Source organism: Tubulanus polymorphus, chromosome 3 (assembly GCF_964204645.1).
Source record: "Tubulanus polymorphus chromosome 3, tnTubPoly1.2, whole genome shotgun sequence".
Lineage (NCBI taxonomy): Eukaryota > Metazoa > Nemertea > Palaeonemertea > Tubulaniformes > Tubulanidae > Tubulanus > Tubulanus polymorphus.
Genome location: NC_134027.1, coordinates 1,697,390 through 1,714,165, shown reverse-complemented (window position 1 = coordinate 1,714,165; position 16,776 = coordinate 1,697,390). Strand labels below are relative to the sequence as shown.

At 41.1% G+C, this 16,776-nt stretch overlaps 1 protein-coding gene across 1 annotated transcript; it reads left to right on the top strand.

Moving 5' to 3' along the window:
• The first annotated feature begins 456 nt into the window (after nt 1–456).
• On the top strand, nt 457–16,776 carry LOC141902811 (uncharacterized). Its single transcript, XM_074790708.1, has 40 exons — nt 457–519; nt 1,173–1,285; nt 1,536–1,622; nt 1,834–1,882; nt 1,975–2,104; nt 2,193–2,281; nt 2,379–5,112; nt 5,320–5,489; nt 5,914–6,081; nt 6,169–6,311; nt 6,401–6,480; nt 6,569–6,729; nt 7,256–7,474; nt 7,664–7,752; nt 7,841–8,009; nt 8,293–8,390; nt 8,631–8,811; nt 8,896–9,010; nt 9,125–9,280; nt 9,491–9,640; nt 9,731–9,934; nt 10,209–10,291; nt 10,374–10,520; nt 10,937–11,099; nt 11,429–11,565; nt 11,650–11,758; nt 11,883–11,973; nt 12,114–12,314; nt 12,407–12,512; nt 12,674–12,748; nt 12,828–12,988; nt 13,209–13,470; nt 13,725–13,836; nt 14,239–14,408; nt 14,506–14,621; nt 14,901–14,968; nt 15,289–15,476; nt 15,792–15,918; nt 16,169–16,466; nt 16,549–16,776. Exons 1-40 carry the CDS (start codon nt 457–459, stop codon nt 16,640–16,642), a joined length of 8,076 nt encoding a protein of 2,691 aa, XP_074646809.1. The 3' UTR covers nt 16,643–16,776.

The window sequence follows — 16,776 nt, the reverse complement described above, 5'->3', positions numbered from 1 at the left end:
AAATAATATGATTTCCCACAATATCTGAGATTGAATATTTTTCGCCATTTAAACCAATATTACAAACACTTACCAAATACTGATTTCAGGGGTAGGAAAGGAGGGTGGCAATGTGTTTAGGTGGAGATTTTTAGCTTTTTTCGTGTTAGTTAGTTATGGTATTAAATGAGGCACGCCATTTTGCTATTGGTCGCGCCGCCACTAGACTGGTTGCCTGTCCAATTCTGCGCCACCTGCATTCGATACCGGCAACCAGTCTATTGCAGGTGTCGGCAGCGGCTTCCACATACGGCATCTCTGTATACTTTCCGATTAGATTTGGTTTTAATATTCCACGCAATAACTCAAAGAATTTATTCTTATGAAAACCACGCTCTTCTTGGGGAATTCCATAATCCATCGAATTCAAGCAGCCATATTAAACTATAACGACACCAGATGGCGTCCAAATTCATGATGGCGGACACCGGCCAAGTTGAATTATTATTTTTTGATACATTTCAGCACGAAAATAACGATGTGAGTACGAGTATAGGGTACTCATAGACGTGTTATACAATATCAGTGTTTATCTCTATGTAACAGTCACAATCATCAGTAAGATAGCATTGTATTTGAGGAGAAAGCGTTTTGTTTTATAGGCTAGTCGTCCTCCCCTCCTCGCTCCTCGGCTCTTCTCTTCTGCATCCTTGCTGGCTGCTGCTGTTGCTCGGTTGACCTCTCTAACTCTGTGCTGCTGGAGAAGTGGAGGAGACTGACAAGATAGAAGCAGTGAATTTTAAATAAATTGCCTGGACAGAAAATAGATATTTTACCAAAACTCGGCAATATGGCTCTATTTTTAAACCCCATTTTACCATAAAGGTCGTAGGCTCATTGAGTCATTCTGAGCTCCACATCTCTAACTGGAGCTAGCTGTACGGTTCAGCATTCTACCACCCACCAGTAGGCCCTGGACAAGCAAGTTACATGTTTATTATGTCCTTATAGCCCTCAACCCTAAACCCTCATGTAACACTTAAATCTAACCCTGAATCTTATTTGTACCCTTAATCTATCTTACCTGAATTAGTTATCAATATTAATGTTTAGGGGATGTATTGGTGAGAAGCGTTAATACTAGATACTTCACAATATTTCTATCTAATAGATTTAAAATGATAATTTTTCAGGACATAAATCTCGATCTCGTCCAGTTTCAACATCCTGTGTTGATACATGACGTTCGCATAATTCCACTTGGTGTGAAAGTTGTCGCTGATGTTCCTGGAGCTGCTAGACTCGGGTCAGTACAATCAATAACGCCATCCCAAAATAATAGTTTCAAGTTATCAGGGTCAGTTCGTAGGAAGGTGAAATAACTCGCCAAATTTTAGGACAAAAAAAGAGTTTTATGACATGCTACACGAACATCGTCCACAGAAATTGTCAAGTCGATAATATTTCGAGAGTTGTTTTAAGTCATACCCTTCATCCGGAATGTCATCTTATCTATCGTAGAAATTAAGTTTTTTACTTTGTTTTTATTTTCTCAGGGCTACAAACCCCTCCAGCTTCAAACTGGAAATGTATGTGAACAATCTTATGAAACCGAATGCGGCTACATTTGAAAAGCTTGGCGTGTAAGTACAAATACTGATGTATTCTGATAAATCACTTAAAATCTATAATCTACAGAATTATGCAAGTTTTTACTGTATTTAGAAATGAGTTTATTACGATAAACCTATTTGTAAAATGCGTCGATACTTTGATCCCTTTTACCTGAATATGTCCAGTGACTGACGATTTTACGATTGTGGGATTGTTACCAGTAGTAATTTATCTTTCTAGTTTGGATTATCAGGGAGATAGAGACAGTTACATGCAGTTTGATACTCAGGTCGGTATTTAAGCGTTTTTCAAATTCGAATTAAAAAAAGCAAGACTGAAATTCTTTATTTTCCATAAACTGAGAGTATTTCTATTTTACAGCGAGTAGCTACTGATGGTTTGATATTGAAGGGCTGGTATTCAATGCTGACTGTAGCGGTTTTTGGTTCAGTGACTCACGTCGCGAAGGACCGCAATTCTCCACCTCCTCCTCCACCTCCGCAAAGAACTGGTAAAATAAAAATGGATTCATCTGAATGAAGTCTGTGTGAAACCATATAAACCATAATTCAGATAAAACTTTTGTTTATTAATTTCAGGTTCCGCGGAAAGACAGCAAAAAGTGTCTGAACCCGTCGAAAAACAAAGTAAAACCCATGAGCCTGTTTATCATTTAGAACAAATTGAGGTAAAAGAAATACATTAACTATTAATATCTTATTTTAGCCTGAAAAATAATTGTCTATCAATTGAAAATGTAAAAATTTGTCTAAATATATTTGTAGATATCTCACGACCCGAAAACTGCTACTGCTAAAGAACCGAATTACGCAGAAATTAGTCAGCCACATGCCATACACGAACAACAGGTGGATGCATCGTATTCGGTACCAGCTCAATCAGATACATCTCATTATACGGTACCAGCTCAATCGGATACTTCACATTATCAACAACAGGAATCGGTGAAAGCAGCTGCCGCAGGTGACTACAGCGCAGAATCCGAGCGCAGTCATAGACGTCAGGGAAGTCACGAGAGAGAGTGGGAGAAAGACTGGGAACGCTATCACAATCGATCAGCGACGCGACCGAAATCACCGCGGTCACCGCGACGATCTCCGAGACGATCGAGATCGGGGTCGTCGCGTTCATTATCGCCACGGCAACGCTCGTATTCTCGGTCGCCGAGACGTTCGTGGTCTCGGTCTCCGCGGAGACGCGGTGGGTCGCGCAGTCGGTCTCACTCACCGCCCCCGCATAAACGACGTTCGAAATCGGCGAATAGAAGTCCGGGTAGAGACAGTAATCGAGATCAGAGTCCTGGTTTAGCTAGTAATAGAACAGTAAGTCCAGCTGCTGAGAGAGCGCGGAGTCCCGGACGAGCGCGGAGTCCTGATAGTAAACGTGCTAGAACTCCACCGAGAGAGAGCAGTAAGACTAGAAGTCCCGGTAAGGATGGAAATAGAGGTCATAGTCCAGGAAGGGACAGCGATAGAACGCAAAGCCCGGACGGTGTACGAGGTAGGAGCCCTGCTAGAGATAGCAACAGACGAAGGAGTCCCGGGAGAGGTGACAAAAAAGGGTGGAGTCCTGGAAGAAGTCCGGATGCTAGCGCGCGGGATGGAAGGATTAGAAGTCCCGACCAAAATATTTTGCGGTCTCCTGGCAAAGACTCCAGTCGTATTAAAAGTCCGGGCAGAGAAATTCGAACGAGAAGTCCTGAAAGATTCAGAGGTAAAAGTCCAGAAAAAGACAGTAATCGCGGTTGGAGTCCTGATTGTAACAAACCAAGGAGTCCCCGCAGAGACCCGCAATCACGCAGTCCTGGAAAAGATGCTGCTCAAAGAATCCGTAGTCCGGGCAGAGATAGCGAAAGAGGACAAAGTCCAATAGGGATCAGTAACAGGGCTCGTAGTCCGGGCAGTAACAGGGCTCGTAGTCCGGGCAGTAACAGGGCTCGTAGTCCGGGCAGTAACAGAGCTCGTAGTCCAGGCAGTAACAGAGCTCGTAGTCCGGGCAGTAATAGAGCTCGTAGTCCGGGCAGTAACAGGGCTCGTAGTCCGGGCAGTAATAGGGCTCGTAGTCCGGGTAGTAATAGGGCTCGTAGTCCGGGCAGTAATAGGGCTCGTAGTCCGAGCAGTAATAGGGCTCGTAGTCCCGGCAGTAACCGAGGTATGAGCCCGGGTGGTTCTGTGAAACCTCGTAGTCCGAGTGACCGGCGTGCTGGAAAAAGACGCAGTCCAATAGGACGCCGCCCTCGTAGCCCAGGAGGTAGTCGCGCTCAGAGTCCTGGCAGTAGTCGAACTCACAGTCCGGGAGGTGCAAGAATCCGTAGTCCCGGTAGAAGGAGTTGGAGTCCGACCGGTAGACTGAGAAGTCCCGGAATGAATAGACCGTGGAGTCCTGGAGGTAATAGACCTCGCAGTCCCGGTGAACGCCGAGCGTGGAGTCCTAGCGGTGGTCGTCCTCGTAGTCCTGGAAGCAGTAGGACTCGGAGTCCCGGTGGAAGTCGTGCGTGGAGTCCAGGAAGCAGTAGACCTCGTAGTCCCGGTCGAAGTCCTGCTGTTCGCAGTAGAAATAGTCCAGGACGATGGTCTCGAAGTCCGGGCAGTAAACGTGGACGAAGCCCTGATACTAGAAACCGCAGTCCGGGTAGACGTTCACGCAGTCCGGGTAGTGCTATAAGTAGGAGTCGCAGTCCACGACAAAGATCTCGTAGTCCGGGGAGTCGACTTAGGAGTCCAAACAGGCGATCAAGAAGTCCAGGTGGAAGATACAGTCGTCGTAGGAGATCAAGATCAAGATCAGTGGGCCGACCTCGGAGTCCCGGCAGTCGACCTCGTAGTCCCGGCAGTCGACCTCGCAGTCCAAGACGACGCTCCAGAAGTCCCTCCGGACGAGCTGGAAGTAGAGTTCATAGTCCTGACTCCAGACCTTGGAGTCCGGGTTATAGAGGATGGAGTTCAGGAAGACCGAGGAGTCCGGGAAGACGTTCATTTAGTCCCGGTGGTCACAGGTCGAGAAGTCCGAGAGGTCGTAGTCCTCGTCGCGGATCCCGTAGTCCAAGTGGTCGAATGTGTAGTCCACTTTCACGTAGTCCAAGTGGTCGACCTAGGAGTCCCGGCGGTCGACCCAGGAGTCCTGGTGGTCGACCAAGAAGTCCCGGTGGTCGACCTCGAAGTCCGGGTGGTCGACCTAGGAGTCCCGGTGGTCGAATGCGCAGCCCTGGCAGTAGAGGCCATGGAAGTCGACCGAGGAGTCCAGTAGGATTAGGGTGGCCTCAACAGCCTCCAATGAGCCCCTCCGGTCGTCCTATATCTCCTACACAGTGGCCGATACCAGCTATACGGAGTCAGCCGTCGCCGGGTCGCTCGCGTTCCCCCGGTCCACCATTCCCTCGTATGATGCGTGTGCCACCACCACCGCAGCAGCAGCAGCAACAAATACAAATGGATGTAAATGCTCCGTATGATTATAGACATCCATATGATCCATACATTGTACCTCCAGAACATCAACGTAAGTGTTTAAAAACCTGGCACTATTTCATTGAACGACTTAATATTTCATTCAAGTGTGAAAGGAAGTTTAGTATATACAGGAGGGAGGGGGTCAGAAAGGCAGGAGATTCTGGGGTTTGTCCTGTTAAACGCTCCCTTAGAATTAATCCCGAATCTTTGTCCATCTCTAGAAATTCATTTCTGTACGCTTTTGATATGTTTATAGCGATACAAACAGTAGGTGACGGACAGCAGGCTCCCACACATCTATCAATGCCACCAGTTATACAGGAGATACCTATCATTCAACCTACACCAGCTCAACATGGCATCAATCAGTTCGACGCTCTCTCCGCTGATGAGGAAGGTATCGATGTTTCAGAAGGGGAATTACCGGTATGTTATCATTATTGATTAGAATACTCTCACATGGATCGATGACGTTACTGTGAAAAGTGTTTAAAAAAATTCATAACCCTCTCAGTGCTGACTAGTTAATACCCTATAGTGCTGGAGATAATTTGAAAATTTGTATACCGATTTATACACCGCACTGAAAGGGTTAAAGTAATTTCTTTGAAAAATAATGAAAAAGTTTTCAAAAATAATCTTTGCTGAAAATTTTGACATGCTTTTCTGCAGAATGTTCTCCCTGTTTTACGTATGGATATGTGCGTATATCTTTAGGGCTAGCGGTTGTGGGTTCGAACCCCGTACATTGCCGTAGTGTCCCCGGGCAAAACACTTATCCTCATTGCCTCTCTCCACCCAGGAGTAAATGGGTACCCAGTCTGATATTTTATTTCGTATTCAATGATAGGAAATGGAAGGCGGAGGCTACGAAGAAATTCTTTCGGACGAAGACATCATGTCAGACGTGGATGAAAATGAATTGCAGAGAATGCAGGATATGGATATCGAAATCCCTGATGATCTGATGTGGAATTATACGTATAATCCTTATCAGTTTGAGTTAAACCCGTTGACGGTACGGCTTTCAATCTTCAAGACGTCTTTTATAACCTTTGTTTCATGCAATATTGAAATTGTTGACTGTTTGTGTAATTGTATATAGAGTTTAGTCAGTCCCGAGTTGACTAGTTACCAAGTTGAGATAATAGCTTGGACTCAGAAAGGTTGCACACCTGATGTACCGACAGAAGCTACTCAAATACTAGAGATAATTAATCTTTATAAAACTGAACCGCATCATGCAGCGTAAGTATTTAATTCTCTCATTACCCACCTGTTTCAATAGATTCAGCTTCTTTTCGATTTAACTGTGACAATAACTTTTTTATTTTTAGTTGGATCGAAGCGATGGAATTGTTGCCTCAGTTATTATCCGTTGGTTTGTCTTATCTTCTGTTGAAAGAGAAAAGAGAAGGTAAGTAGTTATCAGTTCATTATCAGTTTCTGAACCTTAAAAGATCAATCGATCGATTGTTTTATTTATTATATATTGTTTTGTTTAGATGTCGTGGATCTACTGGTCGATTGGATTATAGAAGGGTTAGATATTGAGAAAGCTATGCTACAACCGGACCGTAAATACATTCTACGCCATTTGAAAATGGGAATCAAACTAGCCGGCGTGTTCAGCGCTTGTGATTATAGTATCACTGCTAAAATGATGGTAAGTTTACTGGAAATACACTTCAGTTTGTGAGGAGACCTTGTTCTATAATCAGTGTGAGAATTTGAGACCTTATAAGTGCGATGTGAGCCTGCAATTCTAGATAGATTTTCATGAAAACTTAGTGCGAAGGTTTGGGCAGGTGAGATGTCACCAGCCGTCAAATATGACGGCCATCTTGAATTTCTTGTTAACAGAATACTGCCTATAATCCTTCATAGATTTCCCTTAAACTTATTGTGAGGATTGGGGCAAGCGAGATGTCCAACCCTATTGAGAATAGAGGTTTATTGGCCAACTTGAATTTCTTGTTAGCAAGTTTCAGTCCAGAATTGTCTTTCTTGAAACTTGGTATGAGGGTTGAGCCAGGTTTACCACGTACCTATTATGAACTTGAACTAACAATTCTTACAACGTTGATGAGCAATTCAGTAAACTCTGCTGTTTTCCATGATGTTTGCAAATGCCACATTTTAGTACCGGTAAATCTCATAACTATAGTCATGCCGTTTTTATCTCTTTACAGAAAAGAGAAACCCAACACAAATTATTAGATTTGTATTTGTCGGAGAATATGTCGATCTCGTTAAAGATTCAGATTCTTCGAGCGTTGGATTTAACGACACGGTTTCAGTTGGGTATCCAATGGTTTCTCGGATTGCACCCTCTACAACAGACGGACGTTCAGTATAAACAAACTGAATCCGCGTATCAAAAACTCGTTAAAATCATGCTCTCAAAACAGGTAATGATTTCTTCATTCTTTACATCAAAATCAATTAAAATCATGCTCTCAAAACGGGTAACTATTTCTTCATTCTTTACCTCAAAAGCAATTACAGCGAATGAACCCATATCATTGCAATGAACAGGCTTTCATTTCATTTACCGTACTTTACTTCAAGAAACTGAATTGTTTTCTATGTATTTCTAGCTGGTGCGTGCGATGGTTTCTATTTCTCCACTTATTCGTAAAATGCACGTGTTTGAACTGATCGGTAAATTCCAGTTTCTCACCGAAAAGTAAGTTTTCAAATCGTAATAATCGATGATCGACTGTTGTTAAAATCTGGGATGAAATTTCCGTGAACTCTTTCGTTTTTGATCTCAGGCTTATTGAAAGCGCGGATGTCGAAAGCGAGAAGACAGCAGCGGCACCGGAGGGAGGTGAGGAAGACTTGGATGGAATTACTCAGACTGTTTCTGATGCCGAAGCTGAACCTATTGTAAATACGTTGGATGAGATCATCGGTATACACGCTAACGCTAAATATACCATCGTAAGTTATAATAGTAACAACCTCTTAACTGCTCCTCAAGGCTTAGATTCTGAGGCACTGTTAATCAAGCACCTAACAAAATCCAAGACCCAGTTCCACAGTTCCGAGTTAAGAGTTAACTCTGAGTTAAAGTTAGTTCATTTTCAATGAGTTAAATCAGAGTTATATCTTAACTCTGAACTGTGGAACTGGGCCCAGGTGCTCAATTTGTAGAGCACCTACAACTTGACAAGAATCTAAGCCTTGCTAAGTTATTGAATTAGTTCTTTATTTTTTATGTCAGGCTCAGCCTAGAAGGACCCTAGTCGCTAAAGTTCAAGTAGCCGTCAGCAAAGAATCTTACGATCCATATCCAAACCTGTATGAAATGTTTGAGTCTGGGTGAGTAGGTTTTTCCACTGGAGCATCCCACCCACAATGAAAAACTAATAGCTTAAGAAAAACTCTGTATTTTTGGTTTGGATCTAAAAAACTATTTTCAAGGAATGTTTGAAATCTTGCTGTACTCATTGGAGGAAACTCAAGTCTATATTTTTGACGCAAATTCATCACAAATTTCCACAGTTCCCTCACACAGATTACTGTTATATTTCTCATCCAATTATTTTCTGTTGTTTTTAGACATCTATTAGAAAGCGTATTCATGTTGATCACTGCGCCCTCTACATTCAATCACAGCGGTATATTCACCATCGTCAAAGACATCTTACAACAATTAATGTCGACGATGGAAGGATTACGTTACCTAGCAACAAGAACGGAGCTTACAAACGGAATCATACGCAATCTTACTCAAGCCCAGGTTTGTGAATATCAGTGATGATGAATCCAATCTTAATGTTTAAAATGATAAGATGCTGTATCTTCAACTATGTGATTTTTAAAGGAGAGTTCTGATGAACCGCCTGAGGAAACTCCGGCTAATCTACTCGGATTGCAACTCATATACAGTATGCAAGTCTTACAAGCTTTAGATCGACTCACAGAATTTCACCAAAAGGGTAAAGTCTTTTTCTTTTAAGTTCACAGGATTTGAATCCGATAAAGAGCTAGGGTGTGATTCCTGATGCATTCTATTTTATTCGTACTTCTACACGATATTGATTTATTTGTAGATGTTGCGGAAAAGTTAATCGATGACCCTGAAATATTGTCGATGCTTCACACATTATTCATGATGACGTTTTCTGCTCAAGGTCGCGAATGCGTCGTGCACGTTCTGAGTCAGGCTAATAATTTAGACGTTCTAATTCCATTAGTCGAAATTCCCGGTGAGTTATACATGAGTAAAGATCTAGCGCCCAGTTACACAGTCATAAGTCCATGGTTTTCAGTCTTCAAGTTGTGAGATTTGTACGAGAATAGAACCAAATGAGCTCAGAGTGGTCTTAGCTTGTTATTGAACTGGCCTTAGATAGTTAGATCGGTTATTGAAACTTAATGAGCTTGAATTTGATGAAGTTGTTCTCTATTATTTTCAGAAGAGGACAGTGAAGCGATGATTTATCGTTTGAAAAAATCAGTAAACGCGATGTACGTTTCTCATCTGCTCGTGATCGTCGTCAGGGAAACGGTGAACATGAACCTGCTCGAGAAATACGCGGCGACGCTCCTTAAACTCAGCGACGTCGGTAAGAAAAATCATCTCTCAAATTATCAACAAATGGAATTTATCAAATGTAAAAAGCCGCCTCTTTAATCGGGTTGATTTCATTTTCCAGATTTGAACAGTAAATTGAATGAGTTACAGGAATGGTTGGCTCCAACTCGAAGAATGTGCGATTACACGTATGAAAGTTTACCAGTCGTTCTTACATCTTTAAAACAATACAACGATGAAATCACTGAATTACCGCGAGGATTGATTACAACTCTTAAAATATTACAACACTGGGCAATAGCACCGAGCAAACAGAAAACATGCGGTACGTTTATATACAAACCTCTCATCCATCCAAGGGTTATGGGTTCGAATTCTGGCGGTGAAAGTTTCTCGGACAAAGATCCTTTTCTGGCTACTCCCCCTTAATCAGGAACGTGCTAATAATGCCCTCAGTCAACCTTAGTGGAGATTGTAGGGAGATGAATCTTGGAATCTGCTGATACCGGTAATGTCAGGGGGGTTTGAGGCATGAAATTCTTAAAACGGTTTTATTATTAATTGAGGTTGAGTATTGATAAACAGTTTTATGTTTACAGGTCGACAAGAGTTGAAATATAAGATTGTTATTGCTGAATTATTCAGTGCTGAATGTATGCAGATCTTCACAAACATATTACAGGTAGGAAATCCAACTTTTTGGCACAAATTCTTCTGGAAATTTTCTCTGTGCTAATAGTTCCTATTACTATTATCTATCGTAGAAAATCACCGATCTGATTCGTCGTCCGTGGCAACAAGGAAGTTATCTGAGTATCGGGAAAGGACTTCGCGCGACGGCGATGATTAAACCAACGATAGCTCTGATGAAAGCGATGCAGTGCAGTTTCATACATTCACGCGGTGCTGAGGTAACCGAAACTGATCCCGAGAAGTTATCGGATAATGCAGACCTTTAATAACTTGAATAACTTTTTATTTTCCCTCGAATTACAACACGATTATACATACAAAATTATATAAAAGAATACAAGGGTACTGTTATATAGAAGTGTCATCATGGGCGCATAGACTAGTGTTAAGGTCTAGTCTATACGTCCATGGTGATATTCATGTTGTAATAAAAGGGCAGGGTCTTTGACCTGACTGCGACTTCTATTTCAGAGTAGTTTCTATTCATTTCGAGATTCCATCTTCCGAAAATATCGTGATACTTTCAAAATCATAATGATTTCAATTTCAATGAAACTACCCGGTACCGATACTACGTCTGATGTCAAATTTCTCTCATTTTTGTCGAAAACTACATCTAATATTTCGCTTACAGTGCAAGGATGTGTCACATTTAGCCGTTCTGTTTGAGGTGCATACCGTCATGTGTTCAGCGCCCCCTACTGGTCAACTAGCTGAACAAATGCAGGTGGTACAAAAGAACATATTGGAAACGCTATTGGCCTATACTCAACCAGCGCTGGAGCAATCTGAGAATGGTATTGATGTTGATAGTAATCGTAAATTGTAGTTATTCCAGGGTTCTTACAAATCATAGAAAATCACGGAATTCTGACTCTTTTCTTGAAAAAAAGGGAAAGTCTGGGAATTTTAATGACAGGTGTCTTGTGGTACAAAGAACCTCTTCAAAAGAAACCGCACCCGCTGAGGATGTTATAATTTAAAGGGGGACGTTTTGGTAAATGGTCAAGAAAATATTAGAGAATTAGGATTCCCTGATCTGTAAGAACCCTACCAGATGATAACTACAGATTGAATTGATTCATCGGTTATCTTTCGATTTCTTACATTTTGATTGTTTTTAAAGCTTTGAGCGAAAGTTTATGGAAGAAAATGTTGGACGAGTTGCTGAAATATACATTGACATCTCCGTATACAGCTGTGAGTGGGTTAATAATGCTGTCAGAGTTACTACCATTACCACTACCTTTACAAACTAAAGAGGTAACCTACGTCTCAATCCTGCATTCAGAGATTATTTAATACTCGAGGATAGTTTTAAACAGAATTGAATTACGATTTTTGCAGGGTTTGACCGATGAAGAAGTCGCTATAGCGACGAATACTCGTAAATTATGGAGCGCGCATATTCTGTGTTGTAAAACGAAGATTCATGAAATCATTAAATCTCTAGCCAGTGAGTACCAACCAGTATTGACCAGTACCGACCAGTACTGACCAGTACCAACCAGTCACATCGTGCGTATGAATTTGAATTGTTGAGTACCCGGTATATATCATTTGTGTTTTCTATTTGACAGCTTCTAGTTGTGTACCTCTGCAGAATGTATTGAGAAGGGTTTGTTGGCAGATAGCGGACATGTCAGCCCCGTCAGCCCAAGTTATAGCTAAGTAAGAATCAAACGTAGACTCGGTTGAAATCAGCTACTATCAGTCTGTTTTTGCTATGAAATATGGACTGAACTGTTGAACTGGATAAAAAATTAAAGATATTTGTTCGATGTTTAAACGATGTTGATTTGTATTTCTAGGTCGCTGTTGGAATGTTTAGTTGAAAGTTGGGGTCCGACTCCGGCCGAGGTTCCCAAAGATGCGACTAAAGAAACAGAGCCAGCCGAACCTCTGATGATAAAACCAGCTTCCTCGGATACAGCTCAGCTGTTCACGTGTTTAGCTCATCTCGTTGCTCATCCATCAATTAAAATGACTGTCATTGATATGATAACACCGGGGTATGTGTGCAATAAACCACCGTCCGACCGGACTGAATTCCATAGATTCAACTGTAATGTGTGCGATGATTTGTGTGTTGTTTTTGATTCAGGATTCACAGTGAACCGTGGTGTGCTACCGTTCTAACCAAGTTACTCGTTACGATGAATATACCATTTGACAGACCATCGCATTTACAAGCACAAGAATGTATTGTTGTGAGTATAGATACATTTTCCAAATGATATTCAAATGCAACAGTTTTACTTTAGTCCGAAATAGGTCAAGAGAGTTCAGATTTACGAAAATCCATAAAAGCAATAATACCCCAAGTTGTGCTCAGTGCGTTTAGATGTAAAGAATTTCTTTATTTCAACAGTCGATCCTTCAATCAATTTGCGATCCAGAAATTTCCATCTTGCCTCCTGAAAGCGTTCAAGAACCAGAATTGCTGGTAAGTTTAGTCGTTATCGCATTAGATCGTAAGGCATCATGGAACACGATAATGAGGTTACGGGTATTGTTTATTTCAGCTATCGAGTTCTATTCCGTGTCGGGAGTTATTGAATGAAATATGTAATGGATTACTGATTCATACGGGTCATATCGATCATAATTATGCATCTATTCTACTAGCATTGAGAACGTTAGTTATGTTGCTCGAACATGATTACGGATTTACGCTCTTAAAACAGTAAGTTATCAAACAAAATGTTTCTCCAGTTCAATTTTCTGATATGTACAGTAAAAACTCCCTGTAGTGAAGTGACTGAGCAAAAAAAAGTTCACTATAGGGAGGCACTGATGATAGATACAGATTTTGGGACTGGACAAATGATGGTTATCAAGGCGGGTGTTCACTAAGGGAGGTTTTACTTTATTGCGAAATTCTACCTAATTGATTGTATTTTCAGATGTCTTGGACTGATGCCAGGAATATTCTTCAATCTATTCATGCGTATTAACAATACGTTCAGTAAAGACAGTAGCGATTGTTTATCGACGTTGTCAACAGCGACAGAATTTCTACGTCTGCTCGTTACGATTGACAACGACGAAGAACAGACTTTAATTCGCACCAAAACGATGACCGTTCCGGAAATACAGAATATCATCTCATGGACTCCGGAAAATGCATACGAACATCCATTAACAGATTTAGAGAGATTATTAGTGGTAAGTATATCACAGTTTCACAATTTACACACAAATTGAAAAGTTAGATTGATATTCTATTACAATAAGTCCAGATTGTGATCAGTCACTGCTTATGTTATTGTATTTTGATGTGAAAGAAAATTGTGACTAATTGTGACTTATCCTGGTATTTTGTTGCGAAAAGAAGTGAAAAAAACCAATTATAAGGTTTTAAAATATGCGAAAATTGCAGATTTTATCAATAATCTGACCCCTGATACTGTTTGATTCAGGACTGTGTTAAAGAAGATGAGAACAAAGATGAAGAGATGTTAGAAAGTTTATTAGAGGGAACTCAAACATTACTACAGATCGTTAGAACAGAGGATTCTACTGAGAAGAAAGGTGAGATATTTACAACTGTTTGAATGAATTCACAGTTCTTACAGATCAAGAAAAATCAACGATTTATGACTCGTTTCTCGATAATCATTGAAATATCAGGGAATTATTTGAATGTTTGAGGTCTTATTGTTCTTGCTGGTGACGAGTGTCTTGAGAAGAATCAGTCTCCGACTGAGGATGGGATTTTTGGTCAAGGGTCAGGGAAATATTCGGGAATTTCTGATTCACTGATCTGTAAGAACCCTGGACTCAGTTCCACAGTTGTGAGTTAGAGTTAATTCTGAGTTAAAATTAGTTCATTTTCAATGAGTTAAGTCGGGGTCAAATTTTAACTCAGAACTGTGGAACTGGAGCCTGATGAACGTAGTTATTATGTAGAGTATAATGATGTTGTATTTGTAGATGATGATGAAGAGAATGCAGAGATACCTGTATTACCGGATCCCATACCAGTCTCTATACAGTTCACTATGAGACCTATTTATACAATCACCGATAACGAAGACGATCGTCTGAATTTCAATTATTGGTTGAATTATCCGGTCGATGATTCCGATTCTGAAACGGAACTTGTAAGTTTTTCTTTCCCTTCAAATATATACACGTATACATTACAAACTGTTACTTAATTAAATAAAGATCATTTGTATTCGTTTCTGTTTTTAACAGATTCGTTGCGATTTCGAAGACATGTGTCACAAATTCTATCCGGACTTCGATCTGAAAGCTGAACTGTTGAAAGGTTCCTTGTCATCGGATGCTCATAAACCGAAGAAAAAACAACGGTAAGAAAACGATACATGCCATAATTCATAAAGGGTCCTTTTGCAAGGTTTTACATTTGTGATACGTAAAAGTATTTATGATTATGTTGGGAAAATAATTTCATTTATGCACACCTGACTACCAGTACTTACTTACTAACAAAATCAGAATGATTTCTAATTCTTTTTTAATCGAACTACTAATTTCGATGTCAAATTGTGGTGGGTCTGTATGGTAGTCAGGTCTGCGTATTGGTCGAAGAGGGAAATTTTTGAATGACCTCAAAACTGATATTTCAGAAATGCTCGTCATAGAGATACTATAAATACAAGTAGTACTCGCGGTCGAGGAAGAAGACAAGCTTTTAGTAAGTATTTCGTAATACCAATATCCAGTATTACCTCTGCTCAGTATTAAATACATGTAATACTTGTTGATTAGGCTAAAAACAATTGATACCTTGTTTCTCCGCTCTGCTGAGCTTAAATGTTGACCCGGCCGGCCGCCTATCTACCCTATACATTACTTTTTTTTAAAATCGTGATCAATTTTACCATAACAGACCCGGCCGCTATAGGAATGAACTGTTTATAAATTTTATCATATTTTACAAAAATGACCCGGCCGCTGCGGAGAAACAAGGTATCATTTTTGTTTAGCCTTACGATTGTTATGTTATATTTCTAGTTGCGCCGATGCGAGGTCGTGGATTTGGTCGCGGGTCGCAGTCGTCTCGTCCGAACGACCCGTTTAGATCGCGACCACCGAACACTAGTCGACCGCCTTCGATGCATGTCGATGACTTTGTGAAGTTCGAGGGTAATGGAGGTAATGGTAATAATGGTGGAGGAGCTGGAGGAGGATCTGGAGGAAAGGTAATCAACGAACGCAATTTGTATTGTGCCGAGAAAATCCGGAAAAACTTGTGGAATTTCAAAATTATATTTCTGGGTTTGGAAATATTTAAGAATTTGTTACATTTTCCTACAATTCGGGAAATATTTAGGAAATAACTTGTAAGCTTCATGTAGCATAGTTCTGGGATGTCAATTATTGCCCAAATGAAAAAAGAAAGTAGAAGTCCCTGTAGTGTGATGGTATAATGTTTATTTCCATTTGAGAAAATTTTGAAATATGAATTCATCTTGTAAACATGTTGTAAAGAGTATTTTTTGTTTTCTATAATGTAGGAGTTTTCTGGTGGACGAGGAGGCGGAGGTCGTGGTAGGAATTTCGACCGAGTCCGTGGTGGCGGCGGAGGTGGTGGACGAGGCCGGTTTTTCTCACCACCCGGCGTTTACGGTCGTAGAGATACAGGTTTGTATTTTATACATTCGATCCATTCTATTATACAGGTGGCGCCACTTAACCTGGAAATCAGGGAAAAGTCGTGGAATTTTCTTTTATCTAAAAAAATCTGCAAATAGTCGGGAAAAGTTGTTGAGATTGCCAGATCACGTGTAAAATCAGTTTCTGTCTATTTTTCATGTATCAGATCAAGAAAGCAAAAAGAACTGAACTGGATGAATCTACGATTATATGATATAATGATGTTAATATTTTGTAGCGTCGAGGAACGGTCGAGGTGGTTCCGATCGAGGTCCTGGTCGAGGAGGAGGTCAGACTCGCGGTGGAGGAGCTAATGGATCGCGTGGTTCACCGGGAGCCGGACAGTGGGGCGGACGTTCGAAACAGTTATCACCGCGTGGATTTAACGGCGGTCGAGGACGCGACGGCGATAGAATGGGTTCCGGCGATCGACGCGGTGTTAGAGACAATCCTCGATTCGGTCGTGGTGGAGGAGGTGGAAACGGAGGCAGGGGACGAGGTCAATGGGGCAGTCCTAGAAAGGAATCCGATTCGAGGTAATATTCCGATTCAATGTTCGTTATTTTGCTTCTTTTCGAACGAATGACTCGACAGGAAATGATTATTTATGTATTTTAGATTCGCTCATCCACTGCCCCCTGGTGGTAGTTTCCGCGGAGGAAGGAGGGATGAAATGCGAGGGGGTCGACATATGCGATCATACACTAAATAAACTCTACCCACAATATATTCATTGTGTGACATTTTGTAGTGTTTTGATTTCATCAGAATAAAAACGTTCTCGAATCGATGTTGATGTCAGACTTTTGTTTGTGTCAGTGAAAAATAAACATCAAATTTAAAGTC